The 24,280-nt window shown below is 46.1% G+C and overlaps 1 protein-coding gene across 1 annotated transcript in view; it reads left to right on the forward strand.

Moving 5' to 3' along the window:
- The window catches only part of Ptprn2 (protein tyrosine phosphatase receptor type N2), a 748,763-nt gene that overhangs the window by 667,597 nt on the left and 56,886 nt on the right, over nt 1–24,280 (forward strand). The window contains exon 15 of the mRNA XM_021179074.2: nt 16,618–16,765. Within this exon, the coding sequence (XP_021034733.1) occupies nt 16,618–16,765 (148 nt within the window). The remainder of the gene's footprint in view (nt 1–16,617; nt 16,766–24,280) is intronic.

The following is a 24,280-nucleotide window of genomic DNA, read 5'->3' on the forward strand; positions in this document are numbered from 1 at the left end:
CTGTGCTCAGAAGACAGTCACCTTATGTCCTCAGAGAAGCCAGGCAGGCAGCACAGGTGACATGACACAAGCCTTTAATTCCCACACTCCAGAGACATAGGCATGAATATCTATGTGAGCTCAAGGCTAGCCTGCTCTACATAGAGAATCCAGGCCAGCCAAGGCTGCATATAAGATCTTGTATTTAAAAAAAGAAGAAGGGGGAGGGGGAGGAAGAGGAAAAGAAGAAGAAGAAGAAGAAGAAGAAGAAGAAGAAGAAGAAGAAGAAGAAGAAGANAGAAGAAGAAGAAGAAGAAGAAGAAGAAGAAGAAGAGGAGGAGGAGGAGGAGGAGGAGGAGGAGGAGGAGGAAAAGGAAGGAGGAGGAGGAGGAAGAGGAAGAGGAAGAGGAAGGAGGAGGAGGAAAGAAAGAAAGAAAGAAAGAAAGAAAGAAAGAAAGAAAGAAAGAAAGAAAGAAAAAGAAGAAAAAGAGAGGAAGAGCAACAGCCCAGGCAGTGAGCTGTGGAGCTCAGGCAATGAGCACGGGAGGAAATTGCACCTGTACATAGCAGTAGCCTGGGAGATACCCAGGTGGTGTAAGCAGGCGGCCACTGGCAGTCACTCTTGCTTCACCTGTCAAGCCTGGTAAATATATGGCTTGTGACTTGGGCACTTCACAATATGACTGGCATTGAGCTAGGAAAGGATTAAGAATATGTGATGGTCTTCATTCTAAATTTCACCGTAAAATGTGGACATTCACGCTGTCAGATACTGTATTGGCCCTCCCTCAGGTACCTTGTCTGGAATAACCAGATGAGACTGTGTGAGGTGGCGGCCTTCTGGGTTGCATGCTAACTTTTGACTTCACCGACATTTTAGCCATTTTGCTTTTCTAGAAAGATCTGGGGAGATAGAGAAGAAAGCTAGACCCTGGGGCTCATGTCTTCTGCCTGCTGGAGAATTGAGCACAGGGTGTGGGTTTTGTGTAATGTTGTCTTACAGGTTCCGAGTCGGTTTCTTTGGCTGTGTGTCATTTCTCACAAGCATATAGCCTGTTAGCTTTAGGAAGATAAAAAATCAAAGCTCTCTGCTTCCAGTGGACACGTTCAAAATCTCTGCAAATATTCTCTAATGTGTTAGAGAATCCAGTATCCTAACGGTTCAAGAGACAAAGCCCCCGCCTGTGTCACTGTCCTAGGTAACCTTGCAGCACTTGCTGGAATTCTTTATTCTTCCTAAAAACTTCATCAGAAAATCGTAATGACTACATCACTGGCACAGAATATAAAAGGCTGCTGCTAAGAAAAGCCCGCTGCTTTGTAACCGCAAGGCTGCTGTGCGTTGCTAAGCAACCATCCCTCCTCTTCCCGCTTCCCAAAGGTTTCCCTGCTCTAACCACTGTCGTCATCCACCGGGCAGAAATGTCTCCACTGGGCCTTCTTGTGCTGCGTTAGGGAATAGGAAAGCTTTGGGTCTTTGAGAACGGCAACTCCTGGTGTTGTGACTTGAAAGCAGCTGTTTGGATTTTGTAGATCATCCCGTTGGTGTGAGGTGGATGGAGAGCTGGTTTAAACAGATGAATTTTCTGTAACTCTGCATTCAGAAGTATTCCACAGCAGGGGTCTAGGAGGAGGCTCTTAAAGGCACCAGTATTGCCTGACTCTCCAAATGTGGTCGTGGGCAGCAGGCACCACGGTGGTGCTCTACAGGGCCCCAGCATGGAGGGAGCAGTGGGTATTGTTTGCTGTGGAAACTGTTTTTTTCCCAGAGAATCTGTTTCCCTGCTAAAAGGGTGGGCTTGGTTATCAGAAGTGCACTTCATGAGTGCTTTTTAAACCCCTTATCCCCTGCCTGTCCCCTTAACCCTTTGGAATACAGCGTTGGTTTACTAATAGAATTTTTAAAAAGATCTCATACGTTAAAGTACATTGTTTATGTCAAAGGGATATGGTGACGACTGGAATCAAATGGCTACTTTCTAATTTAGTAAGGAACATTCCCCGATCTGTGGTAATACAAATACGTGGTAAAATAAAGATTTGCCATGAACCTTTTCATACGTCCTTGTGTGCTATAAAGAGCAAACAAAACCAGCTTTATCCAGCTTGCCTTTTGTAGTTGTCTTCTGAGTTTAGACTTTGCCAAAGCCTGAGAAGGTGGTATCTTTCTCCATAAAGGGTAGTATTGGTGTCTGCTAATCCATCTGCGGTCAAACTTTGATTATCCAAACAGAATGAGCGGATTTGATCCTTCTAAGAGAGGTTTGGGGGATAAGAAAAGAGTGTGGGTCTATGCAGATGGGCTGAGCTTTCCCTTTTTGTCTTCCTCGTAATTTCTTCTAAAATTCACCGTGTTTTCAATGTGTGGAGATAACTACATCTTTGGAGCAGCTCAGTAGCTTAGTGGTAATTATTTATTTGACAAATGGCTATTTCAGGACTTTCAAAAAGCAGAAGTCAGTAGAAATATAAAATTGGATTAAAATTCCTTTAGACTTGTTTTTAATCAGAGTAGCTGCAGACTAGCATTAAATGCTACCACTCTGTCAACTGGATTGTTTCTTGGTTTTTTTTTTTTTTTTCCTTTTAAATTGTCTGTATACCAAAATTACAAGGAGAGAAACATACAAAGGATATTTGGTAAAGGCAGGCGGTCTGGGTAAATAGCGTTCCTTTCATTAGCGTATTTCCCTTATTAACTGTGTAATTAATTGTACATAGCTAAGGGAAGCCGTGGAAATTGAGTTTCGAGATGTATCAAAGCTGACTTTGGCTTCACACTTCCATACAATTTATCATTAATGAGGCCCGAGACGGAGGCCCGCAATCTATAATTATTACTTACATTTGAATGACAAGCAAAGAATTTTATCAGTAGAGTTTTAAATGAAAAGGGATTAGCAGTTAGCGTCGAAATTGTTAATCTTTTTTTATGAAAATAATTTTGGAGAATATATTTTAGTGCAAAGAGAAACTCAGGGGAAGCCTTCCCCATTAAAATGGCCATTTTCTGATACTCCATGTGAATTTGTCTACATTTGACAGCAGGGTGCAAATATTTTTGAGAGTGAATGAATATTTTATGGGGTAAAGATCTACTCATGCATTCTGGGAATGGATTATGCAATATTCCCACATACCCCAGCTAGAGTGAGTCTATAAGCCAGCCAGAGGGAAAGGCTGAGGCTGAAAAAAATTAACAGATGTGCAGATTTTTTTTAAAAAAATGAACATTAAACTGTTTAATATCACAGATATCTGCCTTTATCCCCTTCTCATGGCTCATTGGATTGTAGATAATGAACAGTAAATACTGATGGCAAAGGCTGTTTTGTGAGAAGCTGGAACCTATTGTCTGACCCACTGCCAAACAGCTCTTGCATCTTCCTCTCCAGAGTGGATGAGGTAGGACTTCAGGAAGGTTTCTGAACCATGTGACCAGCATTTGAGCACAGTCAGAAACCCATGAGCTATCTCCTGCTCCTGGGACTGGAAGGAGCCTGAGGCTTTGTTATTCGCAGGTATTGATTGATTGCACAGAAAGTGCCAGGTCCCCTGCCAGGCAGTCTCCCACGAAGGACAGGAAGGAGAGAGACTTATCTTATAGGAGCCCCAAAACGCCATCCATTGTTCATTTTTTGTTGAATCATGGGTGCGAAGGTCTATGTCTGTAACCCAGTGTGGGTGGAGACTCATGAGAGAGAGAGAAAGAGGGTGTTGTGGAGGCCTATAGTGGCCAGTCCCCCAGGTAAATCCACACACGCCAGACTTACCTGCTTGAGAGGTGATTGACAGGCTAAGTTGGTGCAGATCTGGAGTTCTGCTAGGCTCTTTGGGAAGTTCTGTGTCACCTCACAGTTAGGTGCCCCAGGAGGCTGATAGGTGCCACTGTGTGATGTACACGTAGGATGTTTCCCCAAATCTGCTATCCCAGTCTGAATAGATCTCACTGGCTGGAGCCCCTCAGCCTCCTGTGTATGAATCTTTCATAAGGTATTCTGTGTCCTCTGGCAGCACTGCAGAGATCATTTACTGACTGGAACCCAGGTGGTCCAAGGGACAATGCAGCGTCCCCACACTCCAGAAAGAGTCCACTTGCCAGGACTGTGGCTGTTAGGATGCGTCATGCATTGTGAGGCCGGTTAGAGTTAAGTACTATATGTGCCTCAAGAATCACCTTATCTGTGGGCAGGCATATCCAGTGCTCCACATTGCCGAGCCTGTTCTCACACTCCAAGCCCTCGATGGAGTCACTGGCTGTGAATTTTTGGTGCCACTTTGAATTCACTTACCTCTGAGGAGGTTTCCCACAGCTCCAGAGAGCTACTAACTAATGTCCAAACACTGGCCTATGTAACAAAAGTCTGAAGACTTTTAGAAACCTCAAGGTCATTGATAAAAATTGTTTATGATTTCTTTTTCCCCCCTCAGACTTTGACCTTATTTCATCGAAAACCCTTGTTAGATCAAATCACAAGAACTGTTTATTTCTGGGCTAGAGTTTAAACTCAAGTGTTTTGCAACATAATGCTTGCCTAAATGTGAGGAAACGAGGAAGGTAGGGCGGCACAGAATGGGTTAAATGGACTGAGATCTTCTGGTGCTTTCTGCACCAGGGTTCACAGCACCCCTGCCCATCTCTCTGCTCCTCTCACGCAGAGCTCAGCCAGTGCAGAGGGATCCAGGAAGCAGCAGGAGTCCCGGCTTATGTAATCAGTCTGCCCCATGCAGAACGACCTTTCAGAAGCTCTGTCATCGGATGCCTCTGTTACTGCAGATGCAATGGCTTCCCCCTCGTTCTTAAAATAAACTTCTGGCTCCTTGCCACAGCCAAGCTTCTGAATGACCAGGCTGGCAGCTCCACTCTGCCTCTCTCTCCCTCCCAGCCATCTCCTCTCCGGAATGTTCCAAACCCTTTCTCTCTTCGGACTAGGAGCTTTGCTGTCCCCCACCCCTATATCACTCCAACCTTTACATTTCTAGTTCCTTCCTATTTAACCCAGAGCCACTCCAAGACCATAAACCTTGTGCCTATCCTAACTGAACCCTCACACCTTTGAGTTTGTATCTTTGTCCCTTGGTAATCATGAGCCGCCGTTTTGTTAATTATCCTTTATCTGTGTCCGGGGACTCTCCGCTAAGGAAATCTACCCTTCAGACCTGTACTTGCACAAGCTGAGGGTTGGGCTCCAGCAGAACCCGCAGTACTCAGACTCATAGGACCTCCTGATCAAACTAGCTGGGTAAGAGTAACTGACAGCCAATAGGAGGCCGGAGACAGCCTGAACAACCAGCCTGACCTGGATGCAGCTCCTGTGCTGCAGGCCCAGCTTGCCAGACAAACCGCCTTACCCTGACTGTAAATATTAATAGTTCTGCACTGTAGGAAAAGGTGGTACAATACTCTTATTTTCATTTCTTGTTCATCATTGTATTTTACCAATGTTCACATAACCTTAATTTTTAAGATGTTAAATAAGATAATGAGATTTATAAAATTGTTCATTTAGAAATCTTCGAACACCTTTGAGAACAACAGCCTGATCGTAGAAACGTGCAAGGATTGTCGTCCTCACTGAAGCAGCACCAGACCCTATAGTCTTCACACTGAGACTCAGTATGACCTGCGACCCCATTCTGTGGCATACCATATATTATACTAAACTAAAAAAAATCCCAGAATGAAACAGACTCAGCTGTGTGAAGGAACAAGCCTGCCCCTGTTTTGAGTAGGGAGTAAGGACAAAGTTAATTAACCCTTTATAAGGCTTACTAATCAGAACACTTCTGGGGGAGAACTGTGCTCATTGGCATGTTCCATCTTGACTTTAGCTTTAACCATAAGAAACCATGGCTTTGTTTTCCTGTAAATCTGCACCATGAAATCCAGTGGAAGCTGAAAACCTACCAGTTCTCCATGTCTTTGGATACTGGGGGCATCTTTCAGAGCTCTGCTGATTTCTATGTGGTACCAGGGAATGAAACTCAGAGACAAGTCCTTGGCCTAGCATACACAAAGTCCCAGGCTACATCCCTGGCATCTAGGTCAGCCCCTCCGGCCTTCTGAACATCTAGAACTGTATCATCCGTGGGACTTATAATTCTCGACTTCATTCAGGGTTGGGAATATCAAAATCAACATTATGGAATAATGACAATGTATTATTAATAGTTTCATTTTCCAGTAGACTGAGTTCTATGCATTCAAGCTTCAGTCAGGGTTCGTGTTCTAACCCAACACTCTGCAGAATTATCCTTTCATCTTTTGTCTCTCAAAGCAAGCGAAATGTGGCCATTTCAGTTTCCACTTGGAGCAAGGAGCAGGTCCATCTAGAAGCCACTCCCCACAGTACTTGGGAAGGAGGCATGTAGTTCCCTCTAGCATCATTTGAGGCCAAAGGTCTTAGGACAGAAAAGGCTTGGGGAATGGATGAGTCAGAATCTCACTATTTGGCCCATGCTAGCTCCAGATGACAAGGCCAGTCCCACCATACCTGGATACATGAAAAGGATTACTTGAAAATGATTTTTAATAAAGCATGATTTAGCAATGCCCGTGGCTTCAGACTGACACACACTGAACTTGCCATTTCTTCTCCGTGCTGTTCTGCCGTCTTCTCTTGCTGATGATGCTTGTTTTCTCTGCCATCGCCGAGAGTCAGCTGGGGGCTTTCCCTGCACAGGTTTCAGCTTTGAAGTATTTCTACTGCACCAAGGATTTATGATATTTTATCCCTACAGTTGGATTGGTTTCGATAAGAGGAAGGAGGTACATTTCTTAGCTACTTGAAAAAAAAAATCACATTGAAAACAGCTTCCATAGGTCCCTGGCCAGAGCTGGCCGGCTTTAGAAACAAAGCGTTCAGAACACAAACTCGAAAATTACCCCAGTTCATGCTTATCTGTAAAGCCAGCTCTTAGCCACGTAGGAGGCTTCTGCTGACCAGTTTCATCTGCTCTGCCACTCCCCGGGTCACTAGGATAAGGGAAGCTTGGCATTTCTCTGTGGTTGCCTGGTTCTTAAAAACATTCCACGAAAGCAATCTCTAGGCTGCAGTCGGAAGAAAAAAGCTCCCCAAAGGGCTTCTACTCCTCTCATTTCTTTTAATCCCATTCCTCCTTCTCAGGCTTTGTATGGAGAATCCAGAGACTGAATTTCAGAATGGTGTGTCTCTTTTCATTCTCAGGATCCTGGCAAGCACACACCCTCACAATCTTTAGGTCTCATGGGGTCCTACATGTTGTAGTGGGTGCGCATTTACACCATAGCAGGACAAGTTCCGGTCAGCTACAAGACAACCCATCCCCATCCTGTCAAAAGCAGAAGCAGCACCTGGCAGGCAGGACAGGCATTCTGGGAACAAGATGGGCAGGAAGGTCATCTGTACCCTGGGTGCTGCTCTGCCTCTTCATTTTTATCGTCCTTGGCTCCTGTTCCAAGCACTTCTCCTCCCTTCTGTCCACTTGACTCTCTCCTTCCCTGGCTTTCCCACATCGCTTTGAATTTCTAATTTTGAATATTTATCGTGCTTGCCACATTTTAGTAACAGACAGTATTTAGAAAATGCCAGCTGCAGATCTATAGGTCACCAGCAAGCTTTACCTAAGCAAGCATGTGCCACCCCTCCTTAAGTCTTTATACCCACATACATGAGGCGAAGGCAAGTAGCCATACCTGCTTCCTCCTGCATCTGTGTGTATTCTTGCTGAACTTCAAATGTCTTACTTTTGGAATTCAGACACTTAACAAGAATGTTTCCCTTTAAGGCATTAATGAAGACAGCTGACAGTGTTTATTTTTAAAGAAAAAAAATAAAAAAGGTCATCAGTTTCCCTCAAATGGCATGGAAGCAGCTTACTCCTTGTTTTCAAAAGCATTAGCCTCACTTGTGACTTTAAAAAATCAAACCTCACAGTCTTGTCACGAGGTAGGAAAATGTAAATGGATGGTATTCTTCCACAAAAGGTCTGACTGTAGCATCAGTAAATTAAAGGGCATTGTGCCGTAATGGGCTCCAGGGTAGAAACAGGAAGGGCTGGAAGCAGAGCTTTCCAAGGACTAATTGCTCCAAATCAAGCTCTCCACAACTCAGCTTTTAAAAACGGCCTTCCCCTGAGGTGGGCTGATGCTTGCTTTTTTTGCAGCGTCACTATGCTTTGTGGGGAAGCTTCTACTTGCTCTCTCTGTTTGATCCCAGAGGCCTTGTTTAATGCTGGCATCGATGTTCTTTGTGTACCCTGACTAGTGAAATGATACCAGGTGGGTCCTAATGGGCTTATTTCCAAATGTTCCTCTGTCCTCTTGAATATCTGTGTTGTAAGGAATGAGTTTATTGTCATTTCTCAACTTGATACTAATAACAAATCTTTTCTGGGTGTCTACTTCCATGACAGTGAGAGCAAAGAGCCACCAAGGTAGCAGTTTCTCTGACTTCTAATGGGCCAGGCTCAAGCCGACCCCACTAGGCTCCGTCCAGTTGCTACAAAGGGTGCCAAGGTGGCTGTCATGTGTGGGTCGGAAGCAACACCAGGGATCCCTAGGCATGTACCTAAAACTCACACGGCCTCTGAAGGCCTCTTGACCACCGCTCCGGCCTTTCATTATGAGTGACAGAAACTTCCTTGCTGAGAGTAAAATGTCCCAGTTCCAATGTCAAGGTTGGCTTGTTGCCTGTAGTCACATGGTACTTAATTGTAACAAAAGCATGTCAAGTGCATCCTCAGGAAGTATCAACATCCAGGAGGATGGATGTCCTCCCTCAAAGACTAGAAGTCAGTGGTCTTGAAATCTTAGTGGAGATCAAAATTAGAAAGATGTCGACCTAAGTCCTCCTAGACATGCACCCTTCAGATCCCGAAATCTCTGTCAAGAACACAACACACAGCTGAAAAATGAAGATGTGCCACCTAGCATTCACTAAAAAGCCTGCTCACCATGAAAACCAGGTTCCCTAACTAGCTTCTCAGAAAAACCTCCAAATTGTAAGCACCAGACCCTTAAAGTCAGGGTGGGTCTTACCGCCAAGGCTGGCTCCATCTCAGCCTGTTTGCTTCACCCCTTATCCTGTGCTTTCTCATTCTTCTGTATAGAACCACCAGTAGAGCACCCAAGGTGAGCTTCAGTACACTGGTGCACATGAATTAGTTTAAAATGCCCTCCCCCCCCCGCCCCCCCCAGAAACCAGAGACCTTAGTTCATCCAGTACCCAGTGCAGACTGCATCAGTACAGGACATGTTAGCTCCCAGATGAGCCCCTACCCTCATGGTGTGCATAGAGCAGGATGCCTGTGGTGTGCACAGAGGAAGGTTCCCCTCACATGCATTGAGAATACCTGTTGTGTGCTTAAGGTGAAAAGGTCCCTGAAGAAACAATGCCTATCTGGGGTTTGAACACAAAGGAGGTTAAAAACAGTAGAGTTTTTTGTTCAACCATAAAGAATGAATGAAATCATGCTATTTGCAGGAGAACAGATGGAACCAGAGACTGTCATGGTAGGCAAAATTAGCCAAACCCAGAAAGATCCTACAAGCATTCTCTTATACATGGAACCCAAAAGTAGTAGAGACCCCCTAGAAAGAGGAAAAGTAGGAGTGGGAACAGGAGAGGGTGGTAGTGGTGGGTGTTTAAGTAGAAAAGAACATGTTAGAGAAAAAGACTTCAGATGTAGAAGTGTTATGGAAAAAAGCTTTCGTAGCCATTGCTGTGTCTCCAGATAAAAGAGCTGACCTTCAGTTGTGGCTACAGCAGAACACTGGGACAAGAGCCCTGGTTTACAAATGTCTCCTGGATTGCAAGAATGGAAGAGACAGAACAGAGATTTAGAGTGAGACAGTATAAATAACTTGTCTAAATAACTTACATTGCTTTTATTTCCCCCTCAGGGGATTTGAAGGGCACCCATCATCAATACAAAATTTTCATCCATTACAGAACCTTACAGGAAATCCCAGGTGACCTGCAAACACTCTTTCCATGGTAGCTGAGGTACCAATATCCCCTGGGAAAAGGTTGGTTTCAAGACAAGTGAGAGCTGAAAGCATGGAGAAAAGCAAGCAGGGAGTGGTGCCAGGCACAGGCTTTTTTTCAGTAGACTGGTGTCAAGATGGAGCCAGGAGATGGATAAAGCCCAGATCATAAGTCAAGAAGGACATGGGGTGATGGAAGATTCCAGATCAGAGGCCATGGGGAGACAATGGCAGGACTCAACACATAAAGGCTCAAGCTCATAGGATAAGAGGGTCATAGGAAGTGATTACAAGTTATAGGATCACAGGACAGTGTCCTACTTAGGGTCACTTTTGCTGTGATGAAACACCATGACTAACACAACTTAAGGCAGAAAGTGTTTATTTCATCTTCCAAATAATAGCCCATCTTCTAGGGAAGTTAGGACAGGAACGCAAACAGGGCAGGAAACTGGAGGCAGAAGCAGATGCATAAGCCATGGAGGAGGATGCTTACTGGCTTGCCCACATGGCTTGCTCAGCCTGCTCTCTTATAGAACCCAGGGCTACCAGCCCAGGGATGGCACCACTGAAAATAGGCTGGACCCTCCCCTATCAATCACTGATTGAGAAAATGCTCTATGGCCTGATCTTATGGAGGCATTTTCTCAACTGAGACCCCCTTCTCTAATGACTCTTTCTCTTTTGTCCAGTTGACTTAAAATTAGCCAATACAGACAGTAAGGGGTGAGATAGGCAAGAGGTAATGGCAGGTCCCAGTCAGTCTGGAGAATGCAGAGCAGGTTTTTGAGCTGGGCCTCCATCTCTAGGTGGATTTGTTATAGCAGAAGCACAGAAACTGATCACAGGGCAGACAGTAGGAGCTGCAGTCAGGTGGGGTGTAAATCAACACGCTAACAAAGGGGAGGTTGGTCAACAAACCAAGGCTAGCCTACTCTTGATGGTTTTAAAAATGAATTGCACTTTACAAAAAAAAAAAAAAATAACATCAACACAACAGATCCACTCGCATTTCGGAAGGGTTAGCTACCTGCAGTCACTTGTGGCCTGAGAACATTATATAGAATATTTAATCACTGGTAAATTTTAAATGCACAATCTTTAGAGTGTTACGATGGAGTCTCCAGCCTTCCCACTCCCTCCCAGGGCAATCATGCTCTTGTCCAGGACATCCCTGTTGGACATGCTGCTCACCTGCTAGCCGCTTTCTTAATATCAAATCAAATGCCAAGGTACCATGGTGCCGTGTTCAAGTAAGCATTATTCCACTTAGTAACAGCCCAAAGCACAAGAGCAGTGCTGCCAACTAGAGTGTGTCAAAAAGAATCTCCCGCATGCGTCCTTTCAGTGAAAAAATAAAATTTCTCAAAGAAGAAAGAAATCAAGGGTTAGGGTTCCTAAGACCTGAGTTGTTGTTAAGTTGCCACTGTTAAACTCTTACTGGGCTTAATTTACAAAATTTATGACAGAATTATTATAAACAATAGCATTCTATACAAAGAGCCCTGCAAGATTCAGGCACCCATTGGGTTGTTGGAAAGTGTCCCACAACCCCAGGTAAATACACTGATTGTGAACAAGGAAGTACAAAGTGGGTGTGGTAACACAAAGGCCTTGACCTCTAGGACCTCTTGTACCCCTAAGGCAAGGTCAGCAGTGAGTCCTGGGACCAGAGAGACGCTAAGGAGATTGGGGAATTCCTAATCAGTTTTTTAACTTCTCAAGGATCTGGTCTCCTGCTTGTATGAGCAAACCTGGTATGGGCATCTCTTTGTTTTAAGCAGGAAAATTCTGTCATGTTGTGAATGTTCAAAGCCTAAACTGTAGCAGCCAGCACTAAAGATAACCAAAACAAACAGCAACCACAAAAAGCGACCAAACACACAAAACTTAAGCCCTCCCAGGTGCCAGGAAGAACAGAATTCAGTTTGTATTTGTGTTTCCTTTTGTTCTATCCTAATTTTCTATTCATTTCCTTTTGTGATATTTATGTAACTAAAGTTACAATTAAAAAAAAAAAAACACCCTTAGGATTAGGAGGATGAGTCTATAGGTAAATTGCTTGTCATACAAGCACAGGGTCCTGAGTTTGAATCCAGCAATCACATGAAAGCTAGCCATGGTGGTATGTGCCAGAGACAGGAGGATTCCTGGACTCACCGGCCAGCCAGTCTAGCTGAATTAGTGAGCTCAGGATTCAATGAGGAGAGGCTAAAACAATAGGGTGGATGGTGGTAAGGAAGACTCTGGACATACACCCCTGAGCCTCCAACCCCATCCACACTCACATGTGAACATGCACACACACCAAACCCAGAGTCTCCCACCACCACCCAGTCCTCACACCTATACTTATAGGACAGCCCAGGAAACCAGCTACACAGCTACACAGGAAAAACTGGTCTTGGCGAAAGCAAAACAAACAAAAAGGTTGTTTAAGTGGCCATTGTAAAACACTCACAGCTGAATGCCCACTACAGAATAAGTATAAATACAGTTAAATTGCAAGTCCATTGGCCTGGCAACCAGAAGCTGCCTGGTCTAAGAGCACTGCCCAGTTGATCCTCCTGGCTACCCCTGCACCTCCTGCAAGAGCAGGCCACAGGAAAGAACAATTTTTGGTTTTATCTTCACTGATTAAAATGTGTTATTTCACTATGAAGGCTGAGCCTCCCCACAGACTCGTATCACAAACCACAAAAGGGGAAGACAGACTCCATATTAATTGCTGCAACCAAATAATGGACAGAAAACAACTTAAGGAAGAGACAACAACTTAATGGTGTGAGGAAGTATTCTATTAGGACAAGAGAGGCATGGTAGCTGGAACAAGAGGAGCATGGGCTGGTTGTTCACATGTCAAAGGACCAGAATCTCAGAGTGAGTTTTTCTTTCTCATAGATAAACCCAGAGGTATACCTCCTAGGTGACTCTACATCCAGCCAAGGTGACAGTGATGCTAAACCATCAGAGAGCCTAGAATGTGGCTGGTAGGTGTGACCATCACTTCATTAGTAGGAAAATGCTGATCAAATAGAGGCATACAGGACCACCTGGTGAGCAGCACATGCCAGGAGAATGAAGAACTTACCTCAGATTTATTATAAACAAGCTCATCAATAAGTGACTTAATTCTCAGGAGGAAAATGACAGTATCAAGATCTACTGCTTCCATCTGTCCCTCCACCCAAGCTGACGCCCAGAGCTCAGGCTGCATCAAACTTAGAAGTTCAAATGAACTTGCTGTGACTCCATGATGAGGCTGATTGTGCAGTGTAAAGAGCCTCTGTGGTTCGTGTGAATAGGACTCTGACACAGGGTACCTGGGACCAGGTGATCCAGCCAGGGCCTGTCACAAGAGGTATTGTTTTGCCATAGAAAGAGCTTTTGCTCATAATGGGTTTCCTGAAAGAGGGTGCGGTCAGGCTCTCTACCCAGAACCATCTGTACCTGCTCCTGATAGGAAGGAAACAACTTCAGACTCTGAGATTGTACACCTAAGTGGGCTGCTGCTCAGTCCCTACACCCGGACTGGACTCAATGACCCTGCCAGATTTCCCCAAAACAGAAGTGTTACACTGTGCTAAGATGTCATCCTATCTTAAAGAATTGGTGCAAAGGGCCAACGAGATGACTAAGCAGGCCTAGAGATCTTGCCATGCAAGCCTGATGACCTGAGTTCATGTCCTGGAACTCACAGAGAAAGGAGAGGACTCCCAAAGATCATCCTCTGACCTCCACATACACACTGTGGGATACTCACGCACACCATACGCATAATGATCAGTACATAATAGAAGAAAGTTTTAACTGTGTACAAAATACACCATTGATGCTCCTCAATGATTATATCTGCTCATTCTGTGCATTTATTTGTGTTTACACATTTACACATATGTATTCATACATGTATTTTGTGTGTGGTATACACACATGTGTGAACTTGTGAGGGTGGATACCAGAGGTGGATGTTGGGTCTCTCGGTGAACCTGGAATTTGCCAATTTTGCTAGACTAGGTCTGGTCAGAAAGTCCCCAGGATCTGCCTGTCTCCACCTTCTAGGATTAAAGGTTCACACTGCCATGCCCCTTTGACATGGGTGTTGGGATCAAACTCCAGCCCTTCATACAACTGAGTTAAAGAGCTCATTTCCCCAGACACAGTCATCTCCAAGGAAGGTGGTTCTGGCTCCATTCTCTAGACCAGTGGTTCTCCACCTTCCTAATGCTGCAACCCTTTAATATAGGTCCTCATGTTGTGCTGACCCCCAACCATAAAATTATTTCATTGCTACTTCATGATTGTCGTTTGCTATTGCTGTGAATTATAATGTAAACATGTGATATGTGATCCCCAAAGGGGTCATGACCCACAGATTGAGAATGAGTGCTCTAGAGGGAGCCTCTCAACTTTGCCCAGTTTCACATCTTTCTATTTCATGGTCTCTGACTCCATGCTGGAGGGTCCTGAGAACCAGCATTCTGTAGAAAAAGTAGATAGTGTAGTCTGTTGAAACTCAAGGTGCAGCCATTTGCAACAGGGGCCTTCTAAGCAAGCTTCCTCAGTACCCATCACCACCACCAGGCCCTGCATTTCACCCTTAAGAGTTTCTTTTATGGTGCTCACTGGCTTCCAGGGCATGCAGCCACAGGGAGGTGGCACAGCGGGACCCAGCTAACCTCTATGGAGATCCTGGTATGCTTTCGTCAAAGCTTCAAGGAACAGTTGAATGAGCTTCCTTCCTTCCTGAGTAACCAGGAACAGAGAAGTTCCTGCCTCTGCCTTCTACCAAACTGTCACCTGGAGTAGGTGTTAGGGGTAAGATTGACTGAGAGGACTTTCCTGGTTCTTTCAACACTTGGGTGTCAGTGCATGGAAGGTGTGGGTAAGAGCAACGGGTAGAAGTAACAGGAAGGATGTGAGCCCGTGGCTGACTATTGGGTGCTGGCTACTTTGTGCTAAGAGGCCATGTGTGTTCAGGCATGCAAGTATGTGCATATCTTTTTTCTTGTGTGGACACACTTGAAAACATATGTCTCTGTGTGGTATATAGCAGATTAAAACCCCATAAATAGGCTGGCCGTGGTGGCGCACACCTTTAATCCCAGTACTCGGGAGGCAGAGGCAGGTGGATTTCTGAGTTCGAGGCCAGCCTGGTCTACAGAGTGAGTTCCAGGACAGCCAGGGCTATACAGAGAAACCCTGTCTCTAAAAACAAAAACAAAAACAAACAAACAAACAAAAAACCAAAAACCCCATAAATAGGGCTAGAGATACAGCTCAGTGGTAAAGTACTTACCTAGTGAGGAAAGGAAAGCTGAACAGCAGTGGATGATACTCTGGACGACAGGACTCCTGAGCTACAACAGACAACACTCTGGGGGAAGGAATCACTACATCTTACAGAAATCAAAACTCAGCTGGGTTTGGTTCTCCAAGCATCTTTTCTTGGAAGTGTCCCATTTCCAGAGTGAGTGGGTTGGGAAGCTGTGCAAGCCACACGGTGTCTTTGTGTCAGGAAATGGTCTTTATGTCCTCAGTCACCAGTAGTAATGTATTCTCACTGGCAAGTACTGGGAAAACTAGCCCATGGGTCTAACTCTGCTTCCTCTGATTTGTGTTTGGTTAATGCTGGACAAGTTCAGATTTCAGCACAGATCTTCGTAATTCCGGGTATGAATGGTTAAGCTAAGTTCTAACGCTAAGGAAAAATAACTTCTGTGTAGAGCCCTATGGGAAAGAGAGGCAGGCCCACAGCTGTGGGTCTGAGTTCCCTGGCTCTAGGCTGATTCATGAGGAAACACTGCCCCTAAGATGGCTGTCTGACAACCATGTTTCCACATGTTGGCATATGTACTAACAGTGCACATATCTTCCATGTCAGTGTGTGTGTGTGTGCCTGATGGATTGGTAGCACCATTTGAGAATACCATAACTCCTCATTAAATAGGAATCCATGTGCACTCCACCCCTGGTATCCACAGAGATGCTATCTTTCTCTCCCTGAACCCCTTGGAAAGTGGCTCAATGCAGGACCTGGTGAAGACTATGGTTCTGGTTCAGCCTCTACCCATAGGCTGTCTGGCAGGACCCTGGCTGGATACAAAGGGACTTGCCATATAAGCTGTCATTTGCAGGGATGCATCCCCAGGGTTTCTTGGTAGCTATGCACCACTATTTTCCTCTGTAACATCATTTGATGTGTGTCTTTCTGCCCCTTGCTTTGAGAAGTGATGTTCTCAAGTGATGTTCTCAGGGAGGTTTTTCAAGCACATGCATCCCAGCTGCCCCTGCTCATAAGCTTCCCATGGTTCCATGTGCATATCTCCCTAATACTGCTTCTTCTTGCACCAGCGCTCCTTGCTCCTTAGCACAGCCACCTGGCCCCTGCGTCCTATGTCTGTTCCTGCCCACCCCAAGTGTATATGATACCCCTATAGCAGACCCCAATACCGCAGTTGGACATATTTTCTTTGTACACTTAGCCTGTCAGGGAGCTACCTGTCTTCTCTAGAAGATCACCCTTGCTCAAGTACACTTCACAATTACAGGCTCAATGCTTAAGTTCAGTCCCCCAAAACAAAAGCTGGGATAATGACATACTCCATGCTTCCAGACCTGGCCTTGCCAGTCCTAGATCCCACACTCCTGACTCTGTGTGTCCTTTCCAGGCCTACATGGAAGACCATCTGAAGAACAAGAACCGCCTGGAGAAGGAGTGGGAAGCACTGTGCGCCTACCAAGCAGAGCCCAACAGCTCACTTGTGGCCCAGAGAGAGGAGAATGCCCCCAAGAACCGTTCCCTGGCTGTGCTGACCTGTATGTATCTAGCTTGGGTGACCTAGCAGGGGGAGAGGAGGTGGGGACACCTGGCTGTGATTTACTCTGCCCACCATCACAGTCTGCAGAGCCCCAAGGTCTACTCCACCTCTGTATGCAAGCCTGAGCTCCTAGACTTGTTTCCTTCTACAACTGCCCCAGCCCCAAAAGCCAGACTGCCTCTTTGGATGCCATGGTAGATCACAGAGAGTGCCTGTTGGGGACAGAGGAACCCTAGTGGGAACTATCCCTATGACTGTTTGCTCTAGTGTAGGAAACCTATGGGATCCTATGGTCTGAGAACATATGGGGCTGCAGAAACGGGCATGGTCGTTAGCATAGAGTTAGGTATTCCAACTCAGTTTTAGCAGTGGTCACTGGTGTTACTGGTACAATATTGCCACAGACATGGATGGCTCACTCTACCTGGGTATCACTGTTGTCCTGAAGCCGCTCCAGTAGAGAACAATTTAGTTTCCTATAATGAAAAGATATACTAGGTGGGCATGCAAAATACAGAACCCCTGGTATAGGAACTGGGTGTGTACATCTTTATAGTACCTGGCTCTCTTCCACATCACTAGCCAGGGGTATCCATATGACCTAGGGAAAGTTTGGACTTTGACTGACAATATGAGCCCACCCAAGAAAGGCCTCAGTAATCAAAGTCTTCCTATATAAATAGACACTTGACAAACATTGGTCTGTTCAGAGATGATGGATACATGTGAATAATTCAGCTACTCTTCTACTTCAAGACAAGAGGTTCTTGTCCATATTTCAGAAATAACATATTTTGCTATCCCTGTTCTGAGAGCCTGGCAAAGCCATGCTGGTCTCAGGTTAGCATAAATAGAGCACACAGAATGAAGATCCACGCTGAGATGCCAGAAAGCACCTTGTCATTGAGCCCCCACCTGGGGCTTTGCAGCCTGCAGGCCAGAGACATCTAAGGGCTCTCTTCCAAATAGCAGAATGTTATAGCATCCCCTTCAGTCAGACCTCCTTGGCTTCTCCTTAGAATAAATGCAGGGGTTTGGGCTGAGTTTCAAGCTATGTGCAAAAGTCATGCAGAGCAGTGAGCCTTTAGAATTCAGGTTACCCACCTACGTGTCAACATTTCCCAGAGAGAGAGAGAGAGAGAGAAAGGCTGGTATTCTACCCCCTGCTTCCAGGGGGTGGGGTGGGGTGTCCAAACATGTTCCCCTTAGACAGCTATGATTAGGAACTTGTAGCTTACAAGTTTTATATTTAGAAGAAAAGCAACATAAAGCAGGTCCCACCAACAGCCGGGCTTTGTTAAACACCAGCCATGTCAGAGACTGTTGACAGGTGCTAAGATGCCTGAGTACCAAGCCACTGTCCCTGTGCAATGGTAGAGTTGTGATGGATAGGATAAGTTGGGGCCAGGGAGCTGGACTGGATAGAAATGGGATGAAGGCATCTATCTGACTGTGCTTCAATTTGAAGTCCGCTCCTCAGAACATGCCCTCCCCTAAGAGGCTGGCACAGGCAAACAGTTGGTACTACTATGGTAGCCAAGGGGAAGATCAGGGGCCCTTGGGCCTCTGTGACAGACAGATGTTCATCCCTGCCTGTCCACACTAGAGTGAGGCAGAGAGAAAAATGCTTCCAGGAATGCCAGGAACATGATTGGTACCAACTCCTGGTGCCAACCAATAGGACTCTGCCACCCAGCTCTCAGCTGCACCAAGTGTGAAAAGCGTGAGTCATTGGAGGCCAGGGTCACTAGGGGACTCAGTTTCTCCAGCTACCAGAACCCTGGCCTTGGGCATTAGAGACAAACCGTTGAGCAGTGCCCTCTAGCTGTGGCTTGCTGACCTCTGTCCCAAACTCTGGGGAACACCCCTCTCCTATCCTGCTTTGCTATCTCTCATTAATGGAATTGGCCCTGCCACAGAGCCAAAGAATGCTGAGAAGGGTTTTTCTCATGTTGCTCTGTTTATAAGCGTGCACGCTGATAGCCCACCACAGGAGCGTAAGTGGCAAGATGGGGATTCAGTTCCTCAGCCCTCTGTACTTCCTGTTGGGGTGTCCTTTAGCATGTAGGCACAAAACAGAACTGTCTTTCACTCTGGATGGGTTGCTTTGTCTCCTTTCTGTGACAGTCTCGGGTCTCCTTCATCTCTTACTTTCATCCAGGCATTCAGGCCCCCAACCTCCTGATCGCCCCTGCTCCAGCCTTGTAGTCCACAACCTCACCTATGCCTGTCATTCTTCCTAGTAGCCCCCTATGCTTGCTACCTGTCCCCATGCTTTTGCAAGCTTGTCCCACTCCTCTGCTCTTGAAGAGCCCCTCACACCCTTTCTACCCACTGCCTCTTTGCTGGTGTGGTTCTGTCAAAACCCTGCCAAGGCAGTCCAGCACTGGGCCAGTGAGGTGGCAAGGGGCGTAGCAGAATCACAAGTAGGAAGGCCAGGGACAGGGTCCCCACAGCCCAGCCTCTCCAACACCATCAAATTCTCAAAGAAGCCGCAGCCCACACTCTCTAGGCACCAGGCCAGCATGTGACTGTATCTAGTTGCATTCTCTTGGAACTTTAAAGAATCCATAGGCAGTTTTTGTGCATAGTTACAAAGAATTATGCAATATTTTGTTGGTCTGATTTTTAGATCACCAGCAGGAATATAATGCTGTTTTGGCACACTATATTATAAATAAATTGAAAGAAAATTTTGTATCTAAATTATGATGAGAGAGAGAAGGGCAGAGAGAGAGAGAAAGAGAGACAGAGAGGGGGAGAGGGAGGGAAGGAGGAAGAGAGAGGGAGAGAGAGAGAGAGTGGGAGAGAGAGAGAAGAGAGAGAGATTAATTGATTGATTCTGAAGCCATAAGCAAGAATACTTCTTGGCACAAAACCAAGGAGAACAAAGAGCTGGATACACAGGTGTGTGGCAAGGTCTAGAATACAGAGCAGTCTCCTGTCTCATACCTGTGTAGTATAGAGAAGCAACTTGCTGTCCCAGGGGGTGAGCTGATGTGATGTGTAGCCAGCGTGCTCCCTATGATAGAAGGAAATCCTCCCAAGTGCTCCTTCCCTCTTCAGTCCTAGGTTTCCTACATAGAGAGAGTACTCAGCTACATTTGTATGGGACTCACGTGGCCATGCTGGATCACTTCCAAGTTGCCATCAGAATCCAAGGATGTTTCCTTAACAGTGGCTGTGAGCCCCGGGGTGCCAGCCCTGCCCAACGATCCAGGCTTAGTGAGTTATATCAGAGGAACTGTACTCAGCCTTCTCTCTAGCAGAAGGAACTTTGTTAAATCTCAGAGACTCTGCCCTGTGTCTGTCTTAACCCGCTACCTCCTCTCTTGGATTTTACTGCCTGCTCTTTTATGTTTCTTACATCTTCAAGTCATTGGTCAAGGAGAGTCAACATGGCATCCTCTGTGCTGGCTGAGATCCATCAGGTGTCCTCTGGGAGAGGTCTGGTTGATGAGCCTAAGCCTGCCGTCTAGCAATGTGAACCACTCCCAGACCCTGGCAGCTCTAGCTTGAGCTGTCTAAGCACTCACGACCAGCATGCAACCAAAGCTAGCTATGCATTGCCTTTGTCTTTCTAGTGATAGTGGTGCTTGTCTTGGAGCTGTCTCTACTGCAAGTGGAGGAACTTGCACTAAAATGGCTGTATAACCTGCCCAGGGTAGAAGCCAGCCTTTACCCTCAGATAACTGCTTACAGAACTGACCCATCATAGCACACATGCTGTTTCCCAGTAACTCTCCTTACAGTGCTTGACAAGGTACCCCCAATCTTCCCAATACCATTTTTAAAGCCCCCTGTTGAAACACTTGGCAGTAACCCACAAATTGGCTTTGGGCTCAGCCACTCCCACTTAGCATAATTCTGGGCCAAATAATGACTCTATTTTAGACATTAAGATACAAAAATATATTAGCCCACATTTAAAAATAAGGGCCTTTTACCCATAGCTGCAATTCTGTTATTACATCATAACCTGATGATGTCATATCACTAATGTCATCTGCCCTTATTGGCTCACTCAGGCTGTAATAGCTAATGAGTGACTTACATGGCAGTGGTTTTTTCTTTCCCTGTACTGGGGCCTTGACATCCCCAATAGAGAGAGCGTCAGCATGACAAGGTCCTGTTGCAGCCAATCCTTGGCTCATAGTGTCCAAGACTACAGTGCCCTGTGTTAAGGGATGCTACCATCTGAAGCTAGGCCCAATACCATGACCTTACCACTGCTAAGCCACCATTGTGAACATCCTGGCAGTCGTGGTCTCAGATTTTGTAAGGCAGATAGCCAGAACTCGTTGTATGAACCCCAAGGACGTGGCCTAGTCCAGAGCTAGCCTCAGTGTTCAAGGGTCCTTGATATCCCCATCATGTGCATCTGCCATTTGTTTACTCTGTCTTAACCAGGCCTCCATCATGGCTCACAGCCCTGCTTTTCTTCTCTACATGCCCCTCGTAAAGCAGTTATCACAGTGACCACCTCCCTTACTAGGTGATCATGAGGCTTCCACACAGGAGCCTGTCCGAGAGAGCTGTATAGACCCATAGGAAGCTCACCCGACTCCTCTCCAATGTTGTTACCCAGCCTAAAAGATGAGCCTGGCCAGCAGCATACCCACACAGAGCTACAGAGAGCAGCATGTTCTGTAATCTCAATGTACAGAGCCTCCCATCCCCATATGTTCTTCCTCGTCACTTCCCTGCCTCCATCTCCACTCAGCTCATTCTTACTGGCTCTATAGGTTTAGGCTTCCAAAGACTATAGCTAGTGGTTGCCTTTCATCAGAAATCAAGCTAACCCTAATGGAGTCCCAGTCAAGACCACACATGCTGTCAGAGTACCTGTGATCCCTAGGCAGCAGGCAGCTCAGGACAGAGAGGTATCCACTGTCTGGTAGCTGAATATCTAGTGCTTGTTCCTTGTCATCTGGCTCAGGGGGCAAGAGAACAGTCTCCTGTACAAGGGCCGTGTCTTAGGTCTTCATGAGACAAATGCAAGTGGACTACAGATGGGAAAGGCTCCTACCAGGCTGAGTCTGAGAGGCCACAATGGACTTATGACCCATGGTGAGGCAGCCAAAGAAGTCAGGCATAGGAGGTGAGGATGGTCAGCTACAGGGAGCTTGCAAGTTTGAAGAAAGCCATTTTAGCTTTCTGACCTCTGGAGGTGAGGGCTGTCATGTCCAGTCATTGAATGCTTCAAAGTTGTGGAAGTTGTCACATCAGCGCAGATAGCTTACACACTGAAGATGAACCAGCTCAGTGCACCAAGATGTACCCACACTGCAGGCACCTCTGCCACAACTAGCAGAAAAGGGTGGTAAAAATACCCATTTGTGGAAATGTTCTGCTGCTCTTCCTGTAGAAATGGAGGGAAGGTGGCTAGTGGGAATGGTTTCCTCAATTGGGAAGCAGCCTCGTCCATCCGTGGTTTGATGTCACTAAGGGAAGAACTCAGCTTTTTCACTTGTACTTTTGCATATGATAACACTAGACACTGACTCCACTAAGAAGTTCTGGGTCATGGCTCCTGCGCACATCCTCAGCAGATAGGATATCTACCCCTGCTCTGCCCTGTGTCAGCAAAGACCACTGCTTCTCTGGTTTTTGTTTTGTTTTGTTTTCTTTTGTTTTGAGACAGGGTTCCTCTGTATAGCCCTGGCTGTCCTGGAACTCACTCTGTAGACCAGGCTGGCCTCGAACTCAGAAATCTGCCTGCCTCTGCCTCCCAAGTGTTTGGATAAAAGGCATGTACCACCTGCTTGGCCTGGCTGCTGCTTCTGGAACAAATGTATCTATCATGCTGTGGTTCTGCCTCTGGGTGACAGAGACCATGGCCTCCTTTCTGAGAGCCCCTGCAGAAAGATGCACCTCTTCCTGGCTGTGAGACTGCTGGTCCTTTTGGTTCTTTGGTGTTCTTCCACAAATGCTCATTGCAGGTTAAGTCTGCAGTTAAGTGGGGGTGGTTCTGGCCATGTGTCCTTCCTGTGCTTTCCTGAAACCATCTTAATGACCCTAAGCATTCCAAGGGTCAGATGACACATCTCTGGAACCCCATTGAGCATCCTGACGTCAGTCAAAGATGGTACCTCTACCTTTCTGTCCCCCAAACAAGCTTTATCCTTCAAAAGTTGCACAACATGCCCACCAATAAGATTACTGTTCCCTGAAAATTATAAAAGTGTGATGTGATATGTGTGAGATAGAGAAAAAGAGAGAGATGCACATTTGTATCTATGCTGATGTGCTTACACATCCATGCATATGAGTGTGGGGACCAATGGGAAACTTCAGGTGCCACCCCGAGGAATGGTGTCCACCTCCTTTGAAACAAGGTTTCTTATTGGCCTGGACAGCATCAGTTAAGCTAAACTTGCTAGCTGGCAAACTCCAGGGATCTTCCAGTCTCTGCCTCCCAGTACTTGGGTTACAGGATTGCACCACCATGCCTGATAGTTTATACTGATAATAGGATCAAATCCATGTCCTTATACATGGAGGAAAGTGTTTTACCAACTGAGACATCACTGCAGACGCCAAAAGTGTGGTTTTATAGATGCTGACCCACTTCAAGCTTAAGTTCCCAAGAGCTGTGTGTTGTACCAACTACGAATCTTGTGTCCCTGTGTAGGGCTAAGTCATAACCTATGTGTGGCAGAGGCCCTTCTGGGAGGACCTCACAGACAGCATGGTCCTGCCTGGTTTGCCTCTGTATGCTTATACCAGATGGTTTAGTGGATATGTAACAAAGTGAAGGTGCTGAAACCCTGGGGAACCCAGATCACAAGTACTTCCCTGCACTGTGCATCTAGGAGAGACCTGAGCAGGTACTCCTCACACTGGCGCCGGTTTCTTCTCACAGCCTGGGGTCCCAGACTCAATGAAAAGGAGAAAGTGAATGGAGCCAGTGTTCAACTCTCTCTGCTTCCTGGCTGTGGATGCCATGTGACCAGTTGTGTTGTGTCCTGCAACTATGCCATCCCCACCAAGATGGACTTGTGGACTTCAAACTGTGCCAAGACAAACCCTTCCTTACGTCGCTTTTGCCAGATACTTCCTCACAACAAGAAAGCAACTAATATAGAAAATAGTTACCAAGAAGTGAGGCTGCCCACAGGTCTTGGGATTGACTTTTAGGTTTTAGGAATGGTTTGCCGGAGGAATGTAGAATTTGAAACTGTGATCTAGAAAATCCCTTACCATGACACAGAGCTTAATGGGCCATTCAGGCCAGAGTCTGGAAGAGCAGAATGACGTGGATGGTAGCTCCATCAAGAACTGAGGCATTCAGGTCTGCTGAAGAATCTGGCTACATCTGCCCAGGTCTGTCCTGAAAATCTAGTGAGGCTGAGTTATGAACTAGAGTTTGACTGACGAGGGAATCTCAAGATAGGACAGCACTTGGGCTGTTGCATAGATACTGCTTTCTGCATTTCATCTTTGTAGCTCACAGAGAGAGAAGGGGAGGGAGGGAGAGAGGGAGGGAGGGAGGGAGAGAGAGAGAGAGAGA

Source organism: Mus caroli, chromosome 12, assembly GCF_900094665.2.
Source record: "Mus caroli chromosome 12, CAROLI_EIJ_v1.1, whole genome shotgun sequence".
Classification (NCBI taxonomy): Eukaryota; Metazoa; Chordata; class Mammalia; order Rodentia; family Muridae; genus Mus; species Mus caroli.